The sequence below is a fragment of the Calidris pugnax genome, unplaced genomic scaffold, assembly GCF_001431845.1.
Source record: "Calidris pugnax isolate Ruff unplaced genomic scaffold, ASM143184v1 scaffold41, whole genome shotgun sequence".
Classification (NCBI taxonomy): Eukaryota; Metazoa; Chordata; class Aves; order Charadriiformes; family Scolopacidae; genus Calidris; species Calidris pugnax.
This window is the reverse complement of record NW_015094509.1, coordinates 11,658,363-11,676,468: the sequence shown is the minus strand read 5'-3', so window position 1 is coordinate 11,676,468 and position 18,106 is coordinate 11,658,363. Positions and strand designations below refer to the sequence as shown.

General features: G+C 36.6%; 1 protein-coding gene across 2 annotated transcripts in view; it reads right to left on the bottom strand.

The window, feature by feature from the left end:
- RIMS2 (regulating synaptic membrane exocytosis 2) overlaps nucleotides 1–18,106 on the bottom strand; it is a 457,774-nt gene that overhangs the window by 332,877 nt on the left and 106,791 nt on the right. For both annotated transcript variants that reach the window (XM_014965521.1, XM_014965515.1), the window contains one exon: nucleotides 9,860–10,170. In XM_014965521.1, coding sequence (XP_014821007.1) covers nucleotides 9,860–10,170 — 311 coding nt within the window. The remainder of the gene's footprint in view (nucleotides 1–9,859; nucleotides 10,171–18,106) is intronic.

Below are 18,106 nucleotides of genomic sequence, written 5' to 3'. Positions count from 1 at the left end.
CAACATAAATGCACCCAGCAAAGCAATAATTTCTATATATGCACTTGGGCAGAGATACCTCTCTGTGAAATACACAGTTATTATCCTATTTGGATGACATCCTTTACACAAACACTTCTTTGGGTGAGGAGGCTGATCATAAAGCTCCTTATGATGTAAAGAAAGTAACAGTTACATTGATCTTGAAGTCCATGTTGGTTATAGGTTGCAGAAACCTATAGGTTATAGGTTCTCATTCCCTGTGAACTGGGGAGTTTAATTAATTTTAGAAATTCCTTTTAGCCACCCGGAAAATATCTTAAGAGATTTATTGTAGTATCCCTTCTTTCAGATGACTGATTTGGACCTTTAAAGGCCTCCAAACTTGTGTTGGGTGTCAATGTGTCCAGGTGATCTGTGATGGAAACAAAGGCTAATATATGTGTAAACTAGAAAATAGATCGTTCTCCAAATGAAAGTAAGATTAAGATTAGCCTTTTAATTTTGTGAAACAGAAGCTAAGAGAACACATCTATGCACTGGACTGTTTATTAATTTCTGCTGTTCAGTACACTGGATAAAAGTTGGAGCCTTCCATATCTTGGGAACGAGTTCAAAGAGACTTAATTTATCTTCCTTTCATGTCATTATAAGATTTATGGTCTCCTGGGTTGCTCCTATCTTCAGCTGATTGAAATACCAGAAGAATATTTTCCTGATGATCATACACCTCTGGAATTCATTTCCTTTGACAGTGTCACGGAGCCTGGGTTTTATAAGCATTAAGGCAGTGCAAATATTTTACTTTGGAAAGATTTCCATTTAATACTGGAGTATTACATTAGTAAAGGCAGTGCTGGCTATTTCATTAGAAGCTTTGGGGAGGGGGTTAGGGTTAATTTTATAATTGATTGTTATCTTAACTGTAAGGCTTCATGATATTGGTGATATATCACAGTATAAATTTCCAAATAAATCTCATTTTCAGAGATAAACACTTCTGAAAGAAGTACCCATATGCCACACAGAGCATGAAATTTAAAATGCTTGTCTTGAGGGACATCTCCTGGTTTAGTTAGCTTCACCGGGCTTAACTCTGAAACTAATTGACAGCTTTTGTGAATATCTACAAATGGGGCACAAGCATTCTCATAAGCGCTCTTAAGTACTTGAAGGAGGAGCAGAGGTAGGTAAGAATGAATGATCTTCACCAGTGCATCAGTCATTAATGCAATGTAGCATATCATCATCCAAAACAAGTTTGTTAAGGAGAAGAAGCTGAGACAGTACTACATTTCATTAACGACATTGCATTAACATCCAAAGCTCCAGAGTTTGTTTTGAATGGGTCTCATCTACAAAACATTCCTCCCTTTTCCATTATTTAATGACGTAGCTTCCTCTTTTCTTTCTCCGATTGTCAGGGTCTTCATAATTGATATTCTTTAGGGAAGAATCTCTGCATCCAAAAAAAAAAAATATCTACTGAGTAGCAATTAAATTATTTTTGCTTTGAACTTTGATTAGTCAAAGACCCAAATTCTTGCTTTAAATATTGATACATATTTTCTAAATGAAAATAAATTCTCTAATCATTGTATTTACTTGATCAACAAGACATAGGAAACACCCAAAATATACAATGTTTTCTAAGGAATGGAAACAAGTTGAACTGGGTTTCTTTCAAGAATTCCTTTCTGTTCTAGTGCCTGTTAATGAATGGTACAGGAAGATGAATCATTAGATGTCCATTCTAGGAATAAAATGCAATCATCTCAGCATCATAAAGAGGTGAAATTGCTGAACTAACTGTTGAGTTGTAAATTTTTTATATTCAAGAGCTGAGATTGTTGAACTAATTGCGATTCCTCTTCCAGCTTAAAGGATTTCTCAAGTTCTAACTGGAGCATAAAGATACAACTAAGGCAGGTCCTTTTTTGTCAGCCCAGCACCTCATGCCAGGGTCAACAAGATTTAATTAAAAATAATCTACCTCTGAAAAAAAATTGGTTTTGTGCACTGATTTGGAACTTTAGAATGCAATGTCCTCTGAAGCTTCTCAGTTTATTTGGAATTGCAAAGAATATTAGAAGTTTTCTGCTTTGATCTCATCTGCCTTGATAGCTATTTTTTTATTATTTTTTTTTAAGTGAACATCAGGAAAAGCTATCATTCAAAGTCCAGCTAAGGATTTTCACTAAGTCATTACAGAATGAAACCTCTTGGAGATAAAATGCATTGCTTTCTGTCAAAATATTATCTTAAGAAGTGTTGTTATAACGGCCAGTATAAGGTTTCCCTGGAGCCTTCTCTTCTCCAGGCTGAACAACCCCAGCTCTCTCACCCCGTCTTCACAGTGGAGGTGTTCCAGCCCTCTGATGAGCTTTGTGGCCCTCCTCTGGAACCACTCCAACAGGCCCATGTCCTCCTTACGTTGAGGCCCCCAGAGCTGGACATAGTACTCCAGGTGTGGTCTCACAAGAGCGGAGGGGAGGGGCAGAATCACCTTCCTCGACCTTCTTTTGATGCAGCCCAGGATACAGTTGGCTTTCTGGGCTGTGAGCACACATTATTGGCTCATGTCGAGCTTCTCATCAACCAACACTCCCAAGTCCTTCTTCTCAGGGCTGCTGTCAATTCATTCCCTGCCCAACCTGCACTTGTGCTTGGGATTTTCCTAACCTACATGCAGGACCTTGCAACTTGGCATTGTTGAACTTCATGAGGTTTGCACAGGCCCATCTCTCAAGCCTATCCAGGTCCCTCTGGATGGCATCCCTTCCCTTCAGTGTGTCCACTGCACCATACAGCTTGGTGTCATCGGCAAACTTGCTGAGGCTCACTCAATCTCAACATCCATGTCACAAAACATGTCAAATGGCACCACTCCCAGTACCGACCCCTGACAAACACCACTGTAGCAAAGTTCATGGTTAATCCTACTACAAGCTACACAATAAAAACTTACTTTGGCAGATAAACTACACAAAGGGACCCATTCAAGCATGTAATATCAGCTGACAAAACACTGGACCAGAAACTGGGAAAACTGTATTTGGAGCACCTTAAACTCCTGTTATTCTATGAAGATGATACACTTACTGGAGTCCCTAATAGCATTTCCAGAAAGCCCAGTGCTGCAGAAACGGGCCCTTTCTGATGTCACTTTCTGAAACACCAGGGCACAGTGCTGCACATGCAGAGATGTCAGAACAAGTTGCATATACACAATCCACTGCATACCATACATAGATACTACCTTGGATTTTAAAACTCTGCTTTAAGAGTCACTGACTTCAGGTCACCTACATTTTCTACTTAACTTGAAATGACATTGTACTGCACTACTTTGCTGAAACAGGTAACTATTCCTTTGAAATGTCTGTCGCTGTCTTCCTTTTGTTTGGTAAAGAACACAGTGAGGCCCGTTTTCACTGAAAAGCAAGATTTCTCAAAGCTTAAGAGAGAAGCATCCACTTAACCACAAATCTGAAAGGACACTTATGAACGTTTGCAAAATTGTTGGAAATTGAGGAAGAGAGGTGAGCTAGAACTTGTGGAAAGAAAAAGAACTGGGTTAGAGAAGAAAAGAATGTCTGTAAGTGGAGGAATACCATGGGTATATCTTTGAAAACATTTCCAGAGTCTAGCCAGAGTTTTGTAAGAACTCACAGAATCACAGAATGATATGGGGTTGGAAGGAACCTCTGGAGATCAGCTAGTCCAACCCCCCTGACAAAGCAGGTCCCTGTAGAGCAGGTTGCACAGGAACATGTCCAGGCGGGTTTTGAATGTCTCCAGAGACGGAGACTCCACCACCTCCCTGGGCAGCCTGTTCCCAGGCTTTGCCAACCTCAAAGTAAAGAAGCTCCTCTTCACATTGAGACAGAACTTCTTATGTTCAATTTTGTGCCCATTACGTCTTGCCCTGTCACTGGGCACCACTGAAAAAAGACTGGCCCCATCCTCTTGACACCCACCCTTTAAGTATTTAACTTACACCAGTGAGAAAGAGATGATGAAAATGAGCTAATAAAATAAATACATAAATAAATAGATAAATACATTCCAGAGTACACAAGGGGACAAACAAGGATTTGGCTTGAAGAAGGGGCAGAAAAAGGAACATAATAAGCATGCTAATGACCAAGTAGAAAACAAAATGGTATTGATTAATAATGTAATTTTTAATTATGAAAATATAGTCACCCTAGTCCTATTACATTCACTTTAGAGTTATATTTTTTCCTCAGATCTGACATTTACTAAAATTATTAAATTTGCCACGTAAAAGATAAATGACAACTAAATTGCACTACAAAAGTGATTGTTTTATTATTTGTGACTTCTAGAGGCACAAAGAGAGAGCCAAAGAAAGAATTTGTACCAGTAACAATAATTCATTCTCCTTTTTTATTTTAATTCAGTCTATATGGCTATGGTAAAAGTATGAAAATAAAAGGCCACTCATTGAATTGCCTCCTGCAAATTCCAGAACCACTTTGCTGCCAGAAACTACAAACTTGAGTTAGCAGAATGCGGTATTAAATGTTAACCATTTCTCTCAGCTGCACTCCACAGATGTAACTTATTCACCTTTACGCACGGATTTTCTAAATACGAAATTCAAACAAAACCTGTTATTTTTACTTCTGAAGAGAAACTCCAAAGAACAGAGCACAGCACAGCTAAGGATTATGAACACACAGTGAACTCTAACGTTCATGTTTGTGCAAGGTCAACAAAACAGAAGACATGGTCAACCCAGAAAGGTACTGGTCTCATTAATTAAAAAAAAATTAAAATGTTACAACCCTCAATTTTTTTTTTAGTATAGCTGTCTTTTAGGGTTAGTTTAGCTAAAAGGAAAACTACATTTAATTCCATAAATATTAGCTGTAGTTAGCACTTAATGTTCAATATTCTGATACAGCTGAGATCTGTGTTTACAGATTTAGATTATTAATGGTCTTCTAGCACGCTTAAAGACATAGCTGTGATATACAGAAGTGTAACACTGCAACTGAAGGCTAAAATCTGCTTCAAAGATACCAAATATCATCACAAATATCATCAAGACTTCCCTGAGCTCATTCTGCATAAGAGCAAGAAAAGACGAATAGTCAGTGCTAGTTTTCAGCATGCAGTATGCAACAAATATGCTTAATTAAGAAAAAAATCAAGTCATCAGTAACAGTAAGCAAAATACAAACATCATGTTGCAATGGAATTATTTTTGCAAAGGCACTTTACAGTAAATTGTGTAAATAAAATTCCCTAAAACCAACATGAGATTTGTTCACTGCAGAGAATGATTTTTGCTGTGTTCAGATTGTCACTTAAAGCTGGAATTAAATCTCTTTGTTATTTACTTAATTAAAACACTCTTTAATGTTTGAAAAAGAAACACAGAAGTTTCAGAGTGCATTTTGAGGTCGGTTAGTTCTGCTGCAGTTAGGGAAGTTTCCTCTTCCCTTTCTCTCTTCTCCAAACAGATGACTTTTCCCTTAGAAAAGGATCCCAAATTGTACCTACCGTCAGTCAGAGGCCCAACACTACTCAGTACAGATTCTACAGCTAGATAAAGGCTACCTTTAAAACAAACCAAAAAAAAAAAAACTAAAACCAAACTCTTTCTTTTACTCATCACCAGGAAAAAAATTAGGAACAACTGGGTCACTGGTTGTTCAGTTACACTAGGGGAAATAAAAGTGGAGGGAGGGAAGCAATGCACATCTCAGAAAAACCACAACTCAGATGCAGCGCGGCTGCACGTCCCGAATGTTGTGTTAACATTGTCACTGTTCACGGGTGGGAGACCCACAAAACCTACATTAGAATCGTACAAGCAGTTTTTGTCTCTCAGAAGAAGCAGCCTCAGTTCTGCAAATAAAAAGAGAGAGAGAAAAATCTCCCTCTCTTTTCCAGAAGGTACAATAGAATAGAGATGCTATAACCCATTGTAACTTATTAATAATAGGTAAAAACATAGTATATTCCCAATAGGTAGTCTGGGCTGCTAATAGACAATGTCAGCACCATTCAGAAACTTCTTAGAGAGACTCTGCATGTAGACATTACAGATGGTACCAAACACTTTACTCATCCTCATAAGTAGGTGTAGCATAAGCCCTGTCATAAGTGTCTAATTATTTTATTAAAACTTCTGCACTGAAGGATTTCTGACTTTCTTGGCCCCAAGGTACTTTTTTTCAATAACTAAATACTGCATTTTCTCTGGCTCCCTTCTCATAAATTTCTATTGCTTCGTCTGGCCATAGCTAATACTAATTTCCTTTTTATGCCATTCCAGATTGAGACAGCAGATATGCATAGCTTTAGTTTCGACCCGAAAACTGGAATAGCCATGAAATACTGATCCACACCCCTAAATCTATATGTAGCAGAATTAAATAATTAAGAGAGGAGTTCTGTAAAGAAGAAACTAACTCATTTGTTCTAAGTTATTACCTTAAGAATCATATAAAGCATACGTTGAAACAGAAGATTGACAGCACAAGAAACAAAGAAAAACTACCAAGACTACAGTTTTCAGATTGACATTGGTTTCACTTTACAGCTCCAGGGACTGACTATCAGAGTGGTGAAAAATGCTGGAACAGGAGCAGGGAGAGCAAGATAAGAACATATTTGGATGCAGTTCAAATCCCATAAAACTTAAATCTTTAGTTAATATGTTAAAAATACTGTAAGGTACCTCTACTGCCCAAATTTTGCATCCTGTTCTAGCACCACGGAAAGCCAGTGACAGCTCTTTGCAGTCATGCATGGAAAAGAATATTGATTCAATTTTAAACTCAACCTGAAAATACTTGTACAAAGTATTAGATTTATTCATGAAGTGAAAGAATATCATCATGCTTTCTCAACAATTGTGGTTTTCTTTCTACTGTGGTGGTCAAAATATTAAAAAAAAATAAATTCATGTCAGCTAATTCTCACAGAAAGATTTCTAAAAAATTTAGAGACACTGTTGTCCTTAGCGGATACTTCTGAACACAAACAATCCACGCATAGTCAGTCTGACTCTTGGATACCAACTCCCTTATTTTAAACACCGTCTCTACACAATTCTTTTACTATTTCTCACTTCCTTTAAATATGACAGCAGGTAGAAAAAGATAGGTAAAAAAGTTTAAATGCCTCTGTTTTACTTGAGATTGCTTTCAAATAAGCTTAGTTTCCACAGATCCAAGTAAATATTGTATGCTTTAGACACCTGGGCTAAAGATCTCTCAACTCAGAAATTCGGAAATAGAAACAATTGAAATCAGAGGCTGCACTATAGTGCTGTGTCGTAACTGTTGCAGAAGAAAAATAGTAATAATCTTGGGAAATGACCAGTTTTCAGCCTTTCAAAAAGCAATGTAATTGACTAATTCTGTAACATTACATTGTCGGGTTTAAAATTGCAATAAACTACCATCAGTGCCGTTCTCAGTATCAGTTGTTCATAATCCAGGAACTAAAGAAGAGACATTTGAAAGAGATATAACATGAAACAGATGGACACACATTTTCATCTATTTAATTCATGCTGCTCTTTGATGTTTCTCAGCTAGCTTATGCCTGCTTGTTCCTCTCTCCTCCTCTTCCCTCTTATTTTGGTCTCTTTTTTCTCTCTGTTCACACCCTGACATCCCCAACTGCAGTCCCAAAAGAAAGAGCCTACGCTGCCAACTCATACTGGCACTCCTTCCAAGAAGGGAAGAAAAGGGACACGGGACCATTTTCATTCTACTGCCATTGGTAATGCAACAGAATAAAACCTTTATATACACGTGTATACATTCCATATGGAATATACGCACAAAACCTGCATCTTCAGGCCCAAGTAGCCTCAACAGTCTTGTTTGCTCTTACCCAGAATAAAATGCATTTTCCAAACCCACTATAGTGTGTAGAAACCACCACATAAATCCTCTTTTTTTTTTTCCTGAGATAAAAGGAAAGGGATGATAGAAAAAGAAACTCTAAAATATATATATATATATATATATATGTATATATCTTTGAAAGGAGAAGGGAAGGAGGAGGGAAGGAGGATATATTTTATCTGTGTCTGCTGGCCTGGAAAATAAATACTGCTGTTGTGCAACTCTGCAGCTGCTCACTCTCTCAATTTGTTGTTTCCTTTCTGGTTTTTATGATTTAATCTCATACCCTTACAGTGGACCTGAAAAGTGTTCAGGCAGCTTTATTCATTACTCTTGCTCCAAATCATGATCTTACAGATCATGATTTTTACAGATAGCAAGAATCAATTCTCTTTTTTTGACATGGCTCACCCTCTGATAGATGCAGCAATGATAAATTAACTCAGCAAACTTTCTCACAGTATTGGGTTTTGGTTGGGTTTTTTTTGCATTGAATCTCATGAAAAGTGTGTTTGCGGAGAGCTTTTCTTACAGTAATAGAATGCATGACAAATATACATTGTAAACTCAAAGTCAACACTTTCAAATTTTGGAAAACATTTTAGATTCATACAGGAAGGATTAGGGAAAAAGAAAAAAAAAACCAAACCCAAAACACTCACTCATTCCCATCTACCTGAACTACATAATATCGTTTCATTAGATTAGAAATAATTATGTCAATATGTTGTTTCCTACTTATGAGAGCTATTGCTTAAAAAGGATTGTGAAATGCCAGGTATATAGAAATGAGGTTTGTGAAGCAACACCTCTAGAATGCCACAAAAGATTTAAAATTCAAAACACTGAACTCGTACATGGAAAATGACTGAAATGACTTTACAATAGATCCTTCTAGGAGCAAGAAAAATAATTATGTTACAGCTCAGGCACTGCAACACCACCTAAAGATCTAACAATTCAGGCAAACAGAATGACACACAAAAAAGCTTTGTATCAGCATTAAGGTTCCCTGTTCCCTGGCTTTTATTATTAGGATGTTATATACATTTTCATAGGACATTATAAACATTTGCTTTGGCTTAAGCTTTGGAATGAAGAAATCAACCATTTCATAAGATGACTGCCTGCTACAAAATGACTGAGAAAAGATTATACCTATTCAAATAATTGTGTTGCTAGAAAGAAAACATAAGGTATTGAATCATGAGTAGCATGGGTCTTGGAAACAATAGAGTACATGAATACCTATGATCAAAATAAAATAAAAAGGATCCTTTCCTATAATCCAGAATTAATGTGAAATTGGATAGCACAAATCAAAGAGCTGAATTGTATACAAGCACAAATCTACCACCTGGACACAGCATACCTCAGAATGGACCTTCTGAGCCTATGAATTACATAGAGTAATATTTTGTATTTCTTTGATTCACATAATTTGGCAGTTTTCAGGGAGTCAAGCGTTACAACACATCAACACCTATACTCTGCTCACAAAGTTAAATCTTTGAAAACTACTATATATGGTTACTTCTCAACTGCCCTTAGCATAAAATCTTCACGTGACACAAATTATGCTAGTCTCACCTCAAGCAATGTCAAATGTAAGATGGTCAATTACTGAAAGTAATCTAACATGTGATCCTCCAGTGCAAACATGGTAACATTCTGTACAGCGCAGTGACTATGATTAGACAAAGTTGCAAGCACATGGACAACCTCAGTCACATGCTCATTGTCCGTGGTTGTTTGTTGTTTTTTTTTCAAATGAGAAGGAATGAAGAACATATATTATCCATGACCATCTGAATATAGTAAGAGACTCCTCAGCTGCTGCTTCTTAGGACTGTTTCAAAAAAGCGCACTATGTATTTTATAGGCTACAGACTAAAAATAAGATAGAACTTTAAAAGATAATATAAAATTTGTAGCATCAATTCAACAGATCTTATCAGTATAAAAATTAAATACTTTCTTACCTGTCTGATGTTGTGTCACTTGTTACTTGATGCTTTACTCCTGACCCATTCTTAATTGAGTCTTGTCTTGTGAGCCCTTGAGATCTGTTTTTGTCCAAAACTTGTGTGGATACATCACCTGATGGTCCTTGGTACTGGGAATGCTCCTGCAGCTTTGCTTTTTTCTCTTGAGGTGCTTCCTCGTTCCGCAGACCTCTAGTACCTTCTTGGTCAGGCTGCTGTGGTGCATTTGATCCACTGTTATAGAACCAAGCTCCTGATTTTGTGAGGATTTCTTGTTGTTTTCGGCACAAGTTACATACCCACATTACCTGTTCAGACATATGTAAATGGAAAATCTGTTAGCTTGCAAACACTGTATATGAAATTTTCATCAAGAATACATCAACTGATTGTTGACATTTCCAAATAAAGAAAGAATATTATTTTAATTCTTTCTATTTAAAATAAAATAGTTTAGCCACAGCACAATAAAATATGTCTGTACAATCTTGGAGGAAATTGGTTTAGAAAAAAATACAAACATAAAAATACTTTTGCCTCATCATTTATAATACCATGGAAAACCACAGATAGTAGCCATATAAATGAAAAGAATCTACCTATTCACATTCCAGTGGCAGTAAAGGTAAGATTTGAAAATTAAGGCTATAGATTGAGGATGATAGAAAATAGAAAGAAATAAAAAATTCATTAAACATTCCATCCATTCTCTTACTAAGCAAGGAACTTCGGAACAGATCCTCTGCTGTTGCAAACAAGTAATTTTACAATTCTCCAAAATGCTCTGCTGATTTACTTTTGTGGTTGTCTATATTAACATAAAGAAGCTGACTTCAAGAAGAGACTTGATTTTCAAAGCTATTGTAAATTAAAGCCATTTTATAAGTAAAAAAAAAAAAAATTCTCCACTTCATAGCCAAGATTTAGCTTTCACTGTATTCTTACTAAATTGTCAAAATGATTGCAGCTTCCCAGTGGTGAGATCCTGCGCATAATAATGAGATTGTTTAATATTCAAAAACGTACTTGCTTGCAAAGCTTTTGTATCTGATCACCTTAGTCACGTGGCAGTGCAGGAAATTGCCAGTGCCAATTATCTGTAAGTTAATTTCACATTCAGTTCTTATGTTATGTGAGAATAAATCAGGATGTAATGAATCAAATACACCAGACCAGTTATTAATACAATGGCACATTAAAACTGGTTATTGTGTTATCTTAAAATTTGGATTGTAGACAGCAGTAATCCACTGCAAGTCCTTCACTTCTTAGTATTCATTTTTTTCCAGCCTTAACTTAGCTTTTATGTTCTTTATGTATTTTTGTCTTAGTTCACAGACAAAATTGTATAATTTTTACTATATGTTCACTGAATGTCTACACCCAACCTTCAATCTACTTATCAGGCCTCCAGTTCTAAGCCTACACTGAGCTGCCTCTTTTTCAAGGGTTTACAGTACAGGACATTCAAAGGCTTACATTAATGCTCTTCTTTATTCTTTTAAAGGCCGCTAGCCAAATGGTTGAACTACATGGAAAATGTAGTTTGTACCTCACAATACATCTAACCTCAGTCTGCCAGAAAAGGTTTCAGAAGCTGCAATCTGTAGGCAGTTATCTAATAGGTATCTAATGGAAAATTTGGGCCATGCTGTCAAGTCAAGTCTCACCAAAAATGTTTTGATGAAAGCTTCATATAGAAGGTTACTTGGATGCAGGGTTGTACTCAAATTAAACTCCCTGATTGCCTCATTCACAAATTGCAGGGCTGGGGCAGGAAAAGGAGGTATCACTTGCCCATTTAATGGTGGCAATATGCCCCATCCAGGTAAATTTCCTTCTTAACTTTTTATAGTGCTGATACTCCATCTTTGAGAACTGTTTATTTCAACAAGACAGAACAAACCATCAGAGCACTGAGGGTAAAAAAGAGAGAATTCCCAAGTAGCATCTTGCTTTCTGAAGTAGGTTAGATGTTCTGAGAACAACAGTCAATACTGTGTATATTTCAGGCTTGGCCATCATTCAAGTACTAATGTAAGAACAGGTCTGTTCTACCTTTGCTAATTAAAAGTACACAAAAGCTCCAAACTTAAATTTCAGCACCAAACATAGAAGTATTTTTGCTCTCTTTAATCAATAGCAATTAAATGCCTTTAATATTTCTGCTTGGTTTGTACACAGCCGAAAAAAGTTTTAAAAGTTCCATGTATGTGTCAGCACAATGAAAGGATGAGATCGGAAACAATTATTTAAGTATATGAACATATGATATTTTAATGACTACAAGATAAAATCCCCCCAAGTTTTTTTGTGTGCTATTTTTCCTTCTATTAGTAGATGTTAAAATGTCACAAAATCTCAGTATCACAGTCTAAACACTTGAGCAACTATGTCCTTGGCTGACAGCCATGTTTTGTCCCAGGACAATGCACTCCAGGATGACCAGTATTATTCCCTTGTACCCAACAGAATGAGAGTTCCTTTTGAATGAACATGATTTAATATCTCCTCCTCTAAAAGTAGAATCAGGAAGAGTACTCCTGACCTAACCTCTTCCCCATGACACACAAAATTTAGTGACCTGTTTCAACATAAATCTCAGCTCCTGCCAAACCAGGTAGACAACAATGTACAGCAGAACAGAGCAAAACAACTGTCAGTGCTGTGAGACCCAGATGAAACAAGGAAACAGTTTATTATAAAAGGTCGATCAAACCCAGTCCCTGACTAAAGATGCTATGGCTGTCTTTGTTGTCACTATCTGCTGTATCATCATCTGGTATCTTATTTTCACTTCTATGTCTTAGTGAAAAGCCACTTCCATCAGTGACACATTAAGGAAGACACCATATTATCTTCCAGGCCCTACTGAAGTCAAACTGCCTCCAATTGTTTCCATTGTACAATGTTTCTTACAGACTACCAAAGTCATTGGGTCACACCTGCAGGAAACAATATGAGCACTTAAACTGAAAGCACCTCATGAAACAACAAAAAAAAAAAGTCTTTTAAAAAAATCTGAAATTTTTAAATTTTTTTTAAGAAAAGTTTACTTAAGGTATTTCATGTTGAAAAAAATTAAAACAAACAGCATGAAAAACGTTTATATTTATGCCTTTTGCAGATTTTTTTCTGCCTTTCTGCAAGTGTTTCATAATATTTATAGTTAACACCTCCATACATCCTTATTTCCAATGTACTTTCAACATGCAGACTTCCATAACTTTGACACAAGCAGGTATAACTCCAGCTCCAAATAATCACACACAGTAAGTAGAATAGCAACTGTCATACACATGTAGAAATTTAGATGCTTTCAGTGAGCACCAAGAAATTCAAGCCTTTGATTAGTACAGGGCTGCCCTGACTTCTCCATCTTATTGTAGCATGTAGAAGCGTTCTTGCAATTTAAAAAATACTGGTGATTTACAGTGCAGACCTCTCAATTAAATGACAGACACAAGTGCAAGACAGTATCGTATGAGTGCAGACAGGAAGGTGGCATATACCCGGACAGGATTTCTCCTGCCACCAGGGCCTGTGACAGAGCACTCAGCAGCTCAAACACATGCAGGGCAACTCTGTCAGGGCAGCTCTATCCTCACCAAGTCCCCACTAGGACAGAGTGACTGTGACAGCAGCACAGCAGAGGGAAGAAGGGGAGACTACACCAGTGGATCGCATGCTTAATACATGCATTTTGATGTATATGCAAAGAAGAACCACAGAAGTTTCCCTCCTAAAACAGTAATTTTAAAAGGGCTGATGCCTTACATCAGGAATCTGCACTCTAAAGTAGGCACGCTACCTACTACACCCATTTTCAAATCTCCTAACATGAACTCTAGAGTTCAACAGTCGTGAACACGTTCTGTACTAAAACATCAGTGTTGCAATTTGAGGGTGTCAGTTCTTCTCAGCATGAGAACACTACCAATTTGAAAAGGAAAAAATGGACAAATGGCTGCTTTCGATCATCTCTGATCATTATTTAAGTACTAGTTTAAAACTAGAATCTAAAGTGCTAGTGGTACTGTATCGAGATGTGCATTTCAGTACAAAAGACTGAAACACCATCTAGTGCCTAGAATAAGAATTGCTGAAGTTATTTTCAAATAAATTTCTCCTGTAAAGTGTGAAAATAACAACACGAAATTATCTAGCCTGACATTTTCATATTAACTCTTAATTTAAATTGGGCTTTTTAAGAAAAAAAATATTTTTTTATACAACACTGAAAAGAAGTATTCACAAATTGGATTAGACAGATTTACCTCAAAGCTTCCATGTGCTTTCCATTTGCAAAGATTAATTCTATACGTGGAACAAACAAGTTCTAAATATTTTTTGATTTCTTCACCAATTTTTACAAGATTATTCTATAATATTCTCTAACTTCTGCTAACACTCCCCAAAAGCTTTCGTCACATATTAGCACTTTTTATTACATAAGCACACAAAAACAAATTCTGCAAAACCTGCAATATCCAAGTAATCAGTGATTTCACATCTACACATCAGATACAATTAATGCACAAAAACTCACTCCTTCGTATTTTCCTAAATAAAACATTACAAAGTTGTCTAGCAGATTAAATTCTTCAAAACACATTTCACACACCACTTTAAATTTAAAAAAACAGAAAAGAGATTTATGAAGAAATTGCATCTGCAGACATTTTAAAGCAAAGTTATGTAATTTAATAAAATATACAGTATACATTATATGAAAAGATAGCTAACAAAATACCGTTCACTGTTCTCATAAGTATAATTATAGGTGGCCTAACACTAGCATCTAAGAACAAAACAGAAATCTTACTTTGTTTAAGATTAGATTAAAAGACACAGTGTATTTGATTACATATCAGCCTGAGTTTGATAGCGTTGATGCTAAAATCTCCGAAATAATTACACCAAATCCTCACCAGCCTTCAGAACACTGCTTTGAACTGCAGTTGTGCAGAGGTGAGAAAATCACACTGGAAGGCTTCCATAAGACAGTAAGGTTTATTGTTATGGTTCTACCAAATCTCTTAAGAGTTCATCTGCTTGGCAGAAGCCCATGATATATCAGCATTATATAAACTGTGGTGCTTGCTACTGGAGTACTTCAGAAAATTTCACTTGATTTAAATCTTTTTTTTTTTTTTTTTTTTTTGGGGGGGGGGGGGGGGGGGGGGGTGCCTGTATATCTCCAAACAAGTTTTATCTATTTTTTGCTTTATCAGTTCTGATGAAGTCATACTGGTCTCCGTGGAAAATAAAAATTCAGCAACTGAAAATAATTCAGGTATTGAAATTTAATGTTGAATCCATGCATGCTAATGAATTTACTACATTACATTACAAAGTACATCTAGAATATTGCCAGCTACTCGGGGGGGGGGGGGGGGCGGGGAGGAGGTCCTCATATTTTATGTAAAATATAATTCCTTAAAAATTATATGAGGTAACAACAACAACAGTGTTGAAAGGAAGGGGGAGCAAAATGGGAAAGTAGGAAAACTCTTTGATTGGGTCCAGCATAAAGGTAACTAACCATGTTTACTAACATACCAAAGTCAGTCCTTTTTTCTTTTTTTCCTCAATCTGTCACAGATACAAATCAATTTCATTACATCATGGAGCAGTACAATGCTTGAAGCCACCCTGTACCAAATAAGTTTTTTCAAGGAAGGAGGACTTCATCTCCCCATAAGTCACTATGTTGTCTTGCAACAGATGCTGCTGAATCAGTAATGTGAGTCAGCTTCCTCCGTACAGCCATGGAAGTCATGATTATATAGCAAATCCATGCCTTTTTGGCAAATGTGGCCCTAGTTTGAGAAGGGCTGATTGGTATCTTGTACCGCGAGTACAAACAGTGAAGAAGATATCTGGCTAGGAAAACAGACTATTTATGTTCAAAAAACATGACAAACACTAATCTAGATGGGTTAATATGAGCTTGAGCATATCCTTCCTAAAGTATAATGGATGAAAAGGAGTAGTTCCCATAAAAAAGAACTGATATTTGTCAAGATTTGCAAAGGCACTACTCTGCTTTTTTCATTATGGCACAGGCACAACTCAACACTGTCCAGTCCAAAGTGTTTCTAACCAATGCCAATGGAAATAGTGTGTAATCCCTGCACAATGCCATATTGGCCATACATAACTCTTCCACAAGCTTTCATGACTTCATGAAGAACTAGATGGTGTAAAAACTTCCATTGAGGAAATGCTAATGTGAAACTGGGTGTCACCTGGACATAGTACACACCCGTGAGTGTTATGTCCCAGCAAATGCAGCTCTGCTGCTTCCAAATCAGAGTTCGTAAGCCTACTCCACAGAGCAATGAGGGCTGATTAAATAAGCATGGTAGATTTTGGCATGAAAGAAACCTGCCGTAAGTGAACAGAATCTGCAAGACGGTCCCACAAAGCCTTCCTTTAGCCTTGGAAACTTGCCTAATTCTGTAATATATTGAGAACGTACAGCTGACCAAGCTCCACCTTTAACAATGGTTCAGAATCTTAAGAAAGCAAGACAACTGAGCATACATTTGCTGTCACTTTTCTCAGCAAGTTTAAACTCACTAAATAAGAATATTAGCTAGAATGAGACCTTGTATATTCATTACAGTTGCCTGATGCTTCAGGGAACAGCATTTTTCTTAACAAATATAGAATTTAATAAAGTTCCATCTTAAAATTAACTAGAAATAATGAGGTAAAAATTTGTCAAAATGCTTTTCCAAGTCCTACAGCTACAATGGAAAGAATGCCTTTTAATTTCCAGCACTTATTTATTCCCAGCTAGTTTATCACTATTTATTCTTGTACCAGTGTTGTCATTTAGGTTAAATAGCTCATTTCTCTCCTCAGTGTTTGCTGCCTGGTGCTTTATAGAGACCAATCACATACCCTCTCTCCTTTTATTTTTCAAGACCAAATAGATTTTGCTCTTTCAGGCCATGCCTACACTAGTGAGACTTAACCATGTCACAGGGCCAGGTGCTGGCCCATGATTGTCTGTTAATTCTTATGCTTCCTGGCACAGTTAGGCCTTTGCCAACCAGCGTCTTTCAGAGAATGCCAGCACGCAGTGCAGGAGAACAGCGTGAAGCAGGAACTGCTCCTAATGAGCAGCTTGGACACACCAACCCTACAATGGAAAACAGAATTCGGGGTTCTTGACCGGGACTGAGCCATGCAGGAGTCCCTGGCCTGTAGTTCAGAGTAGAAATTCTTATTAGTCCTTAAATTCCTCATTTTACACTTGGTGCTGTTTAATCTCACTCATATTTACTACCGGAGTTCACAAGGTCATCTAGTTCTTTATTATATGGTATCCTGTTGCTCCCCTGTACTGATAGGTATCCAACTTTGTGTCACTCATGTATTTAATGATGATGTTGTTCTCTATGTCAAGGCCACTACTGAAAATATTAAAGATCTTCTCTAGTACTAATGCTGGAGGAACTCCACTAGGAAGTTGCTTATAGCTTTTCCCCCTGTATCATTATTCAATTAATCCTCATTGTTTCGGCTTAACCAATAATTTCTAGGTGGTCTCTCATTAATTAATATTCTGCAAAGGAGTTTCAGCTAATTTTTACACTCTAATCCCTAGCCATCCCTGCACACAAACTAGTTTCTTGAACTACTCAGTCCAACTAGTTTTGTGCATCTCTTCCCCTAATTCCTAAAAAAAAATTCCTTCTGTAGAGTCTGTTGTTAGAGTAACTTTGCTGATGGATTAAAATTTTGAGATGGAGGAAAGCTAACTGGATTTTTGGTAGAAAAATACAAAAAAGGCAGTTATGACTGGAGTACAGTAATATAAATATATATTAGAATTACTAATTTTCCACAATTCTATAGCAAAGCAACTGACCCTGGCAGTATATAATACACATCCAGAATGTCTGAAAATATTAAGTTTTATTCAAGAAAATATTACATTTCCTTATTTTCTTAAATATTTTTATAATAATTAATTCAGGCAAAATTAATACTGTGTTCCACCAGATTTGGTGCACAACAGAAATCATCCGAATGAAACTTCCAAGTTGCTTCATTTCATAAGATTTTTACTTTCAAAGTCACTGGTAAAATATTAAAATATTTTACAGTGATTTGATTCTGAGACTTTTGTTGCCTGAAAGTCTCAATTAGATGTTATTTACACTACTTTGTGTTCAAAGTTCTGTACTAATGTCACAGCTTCATTAAGGAACCAGCTAATAAAAATAA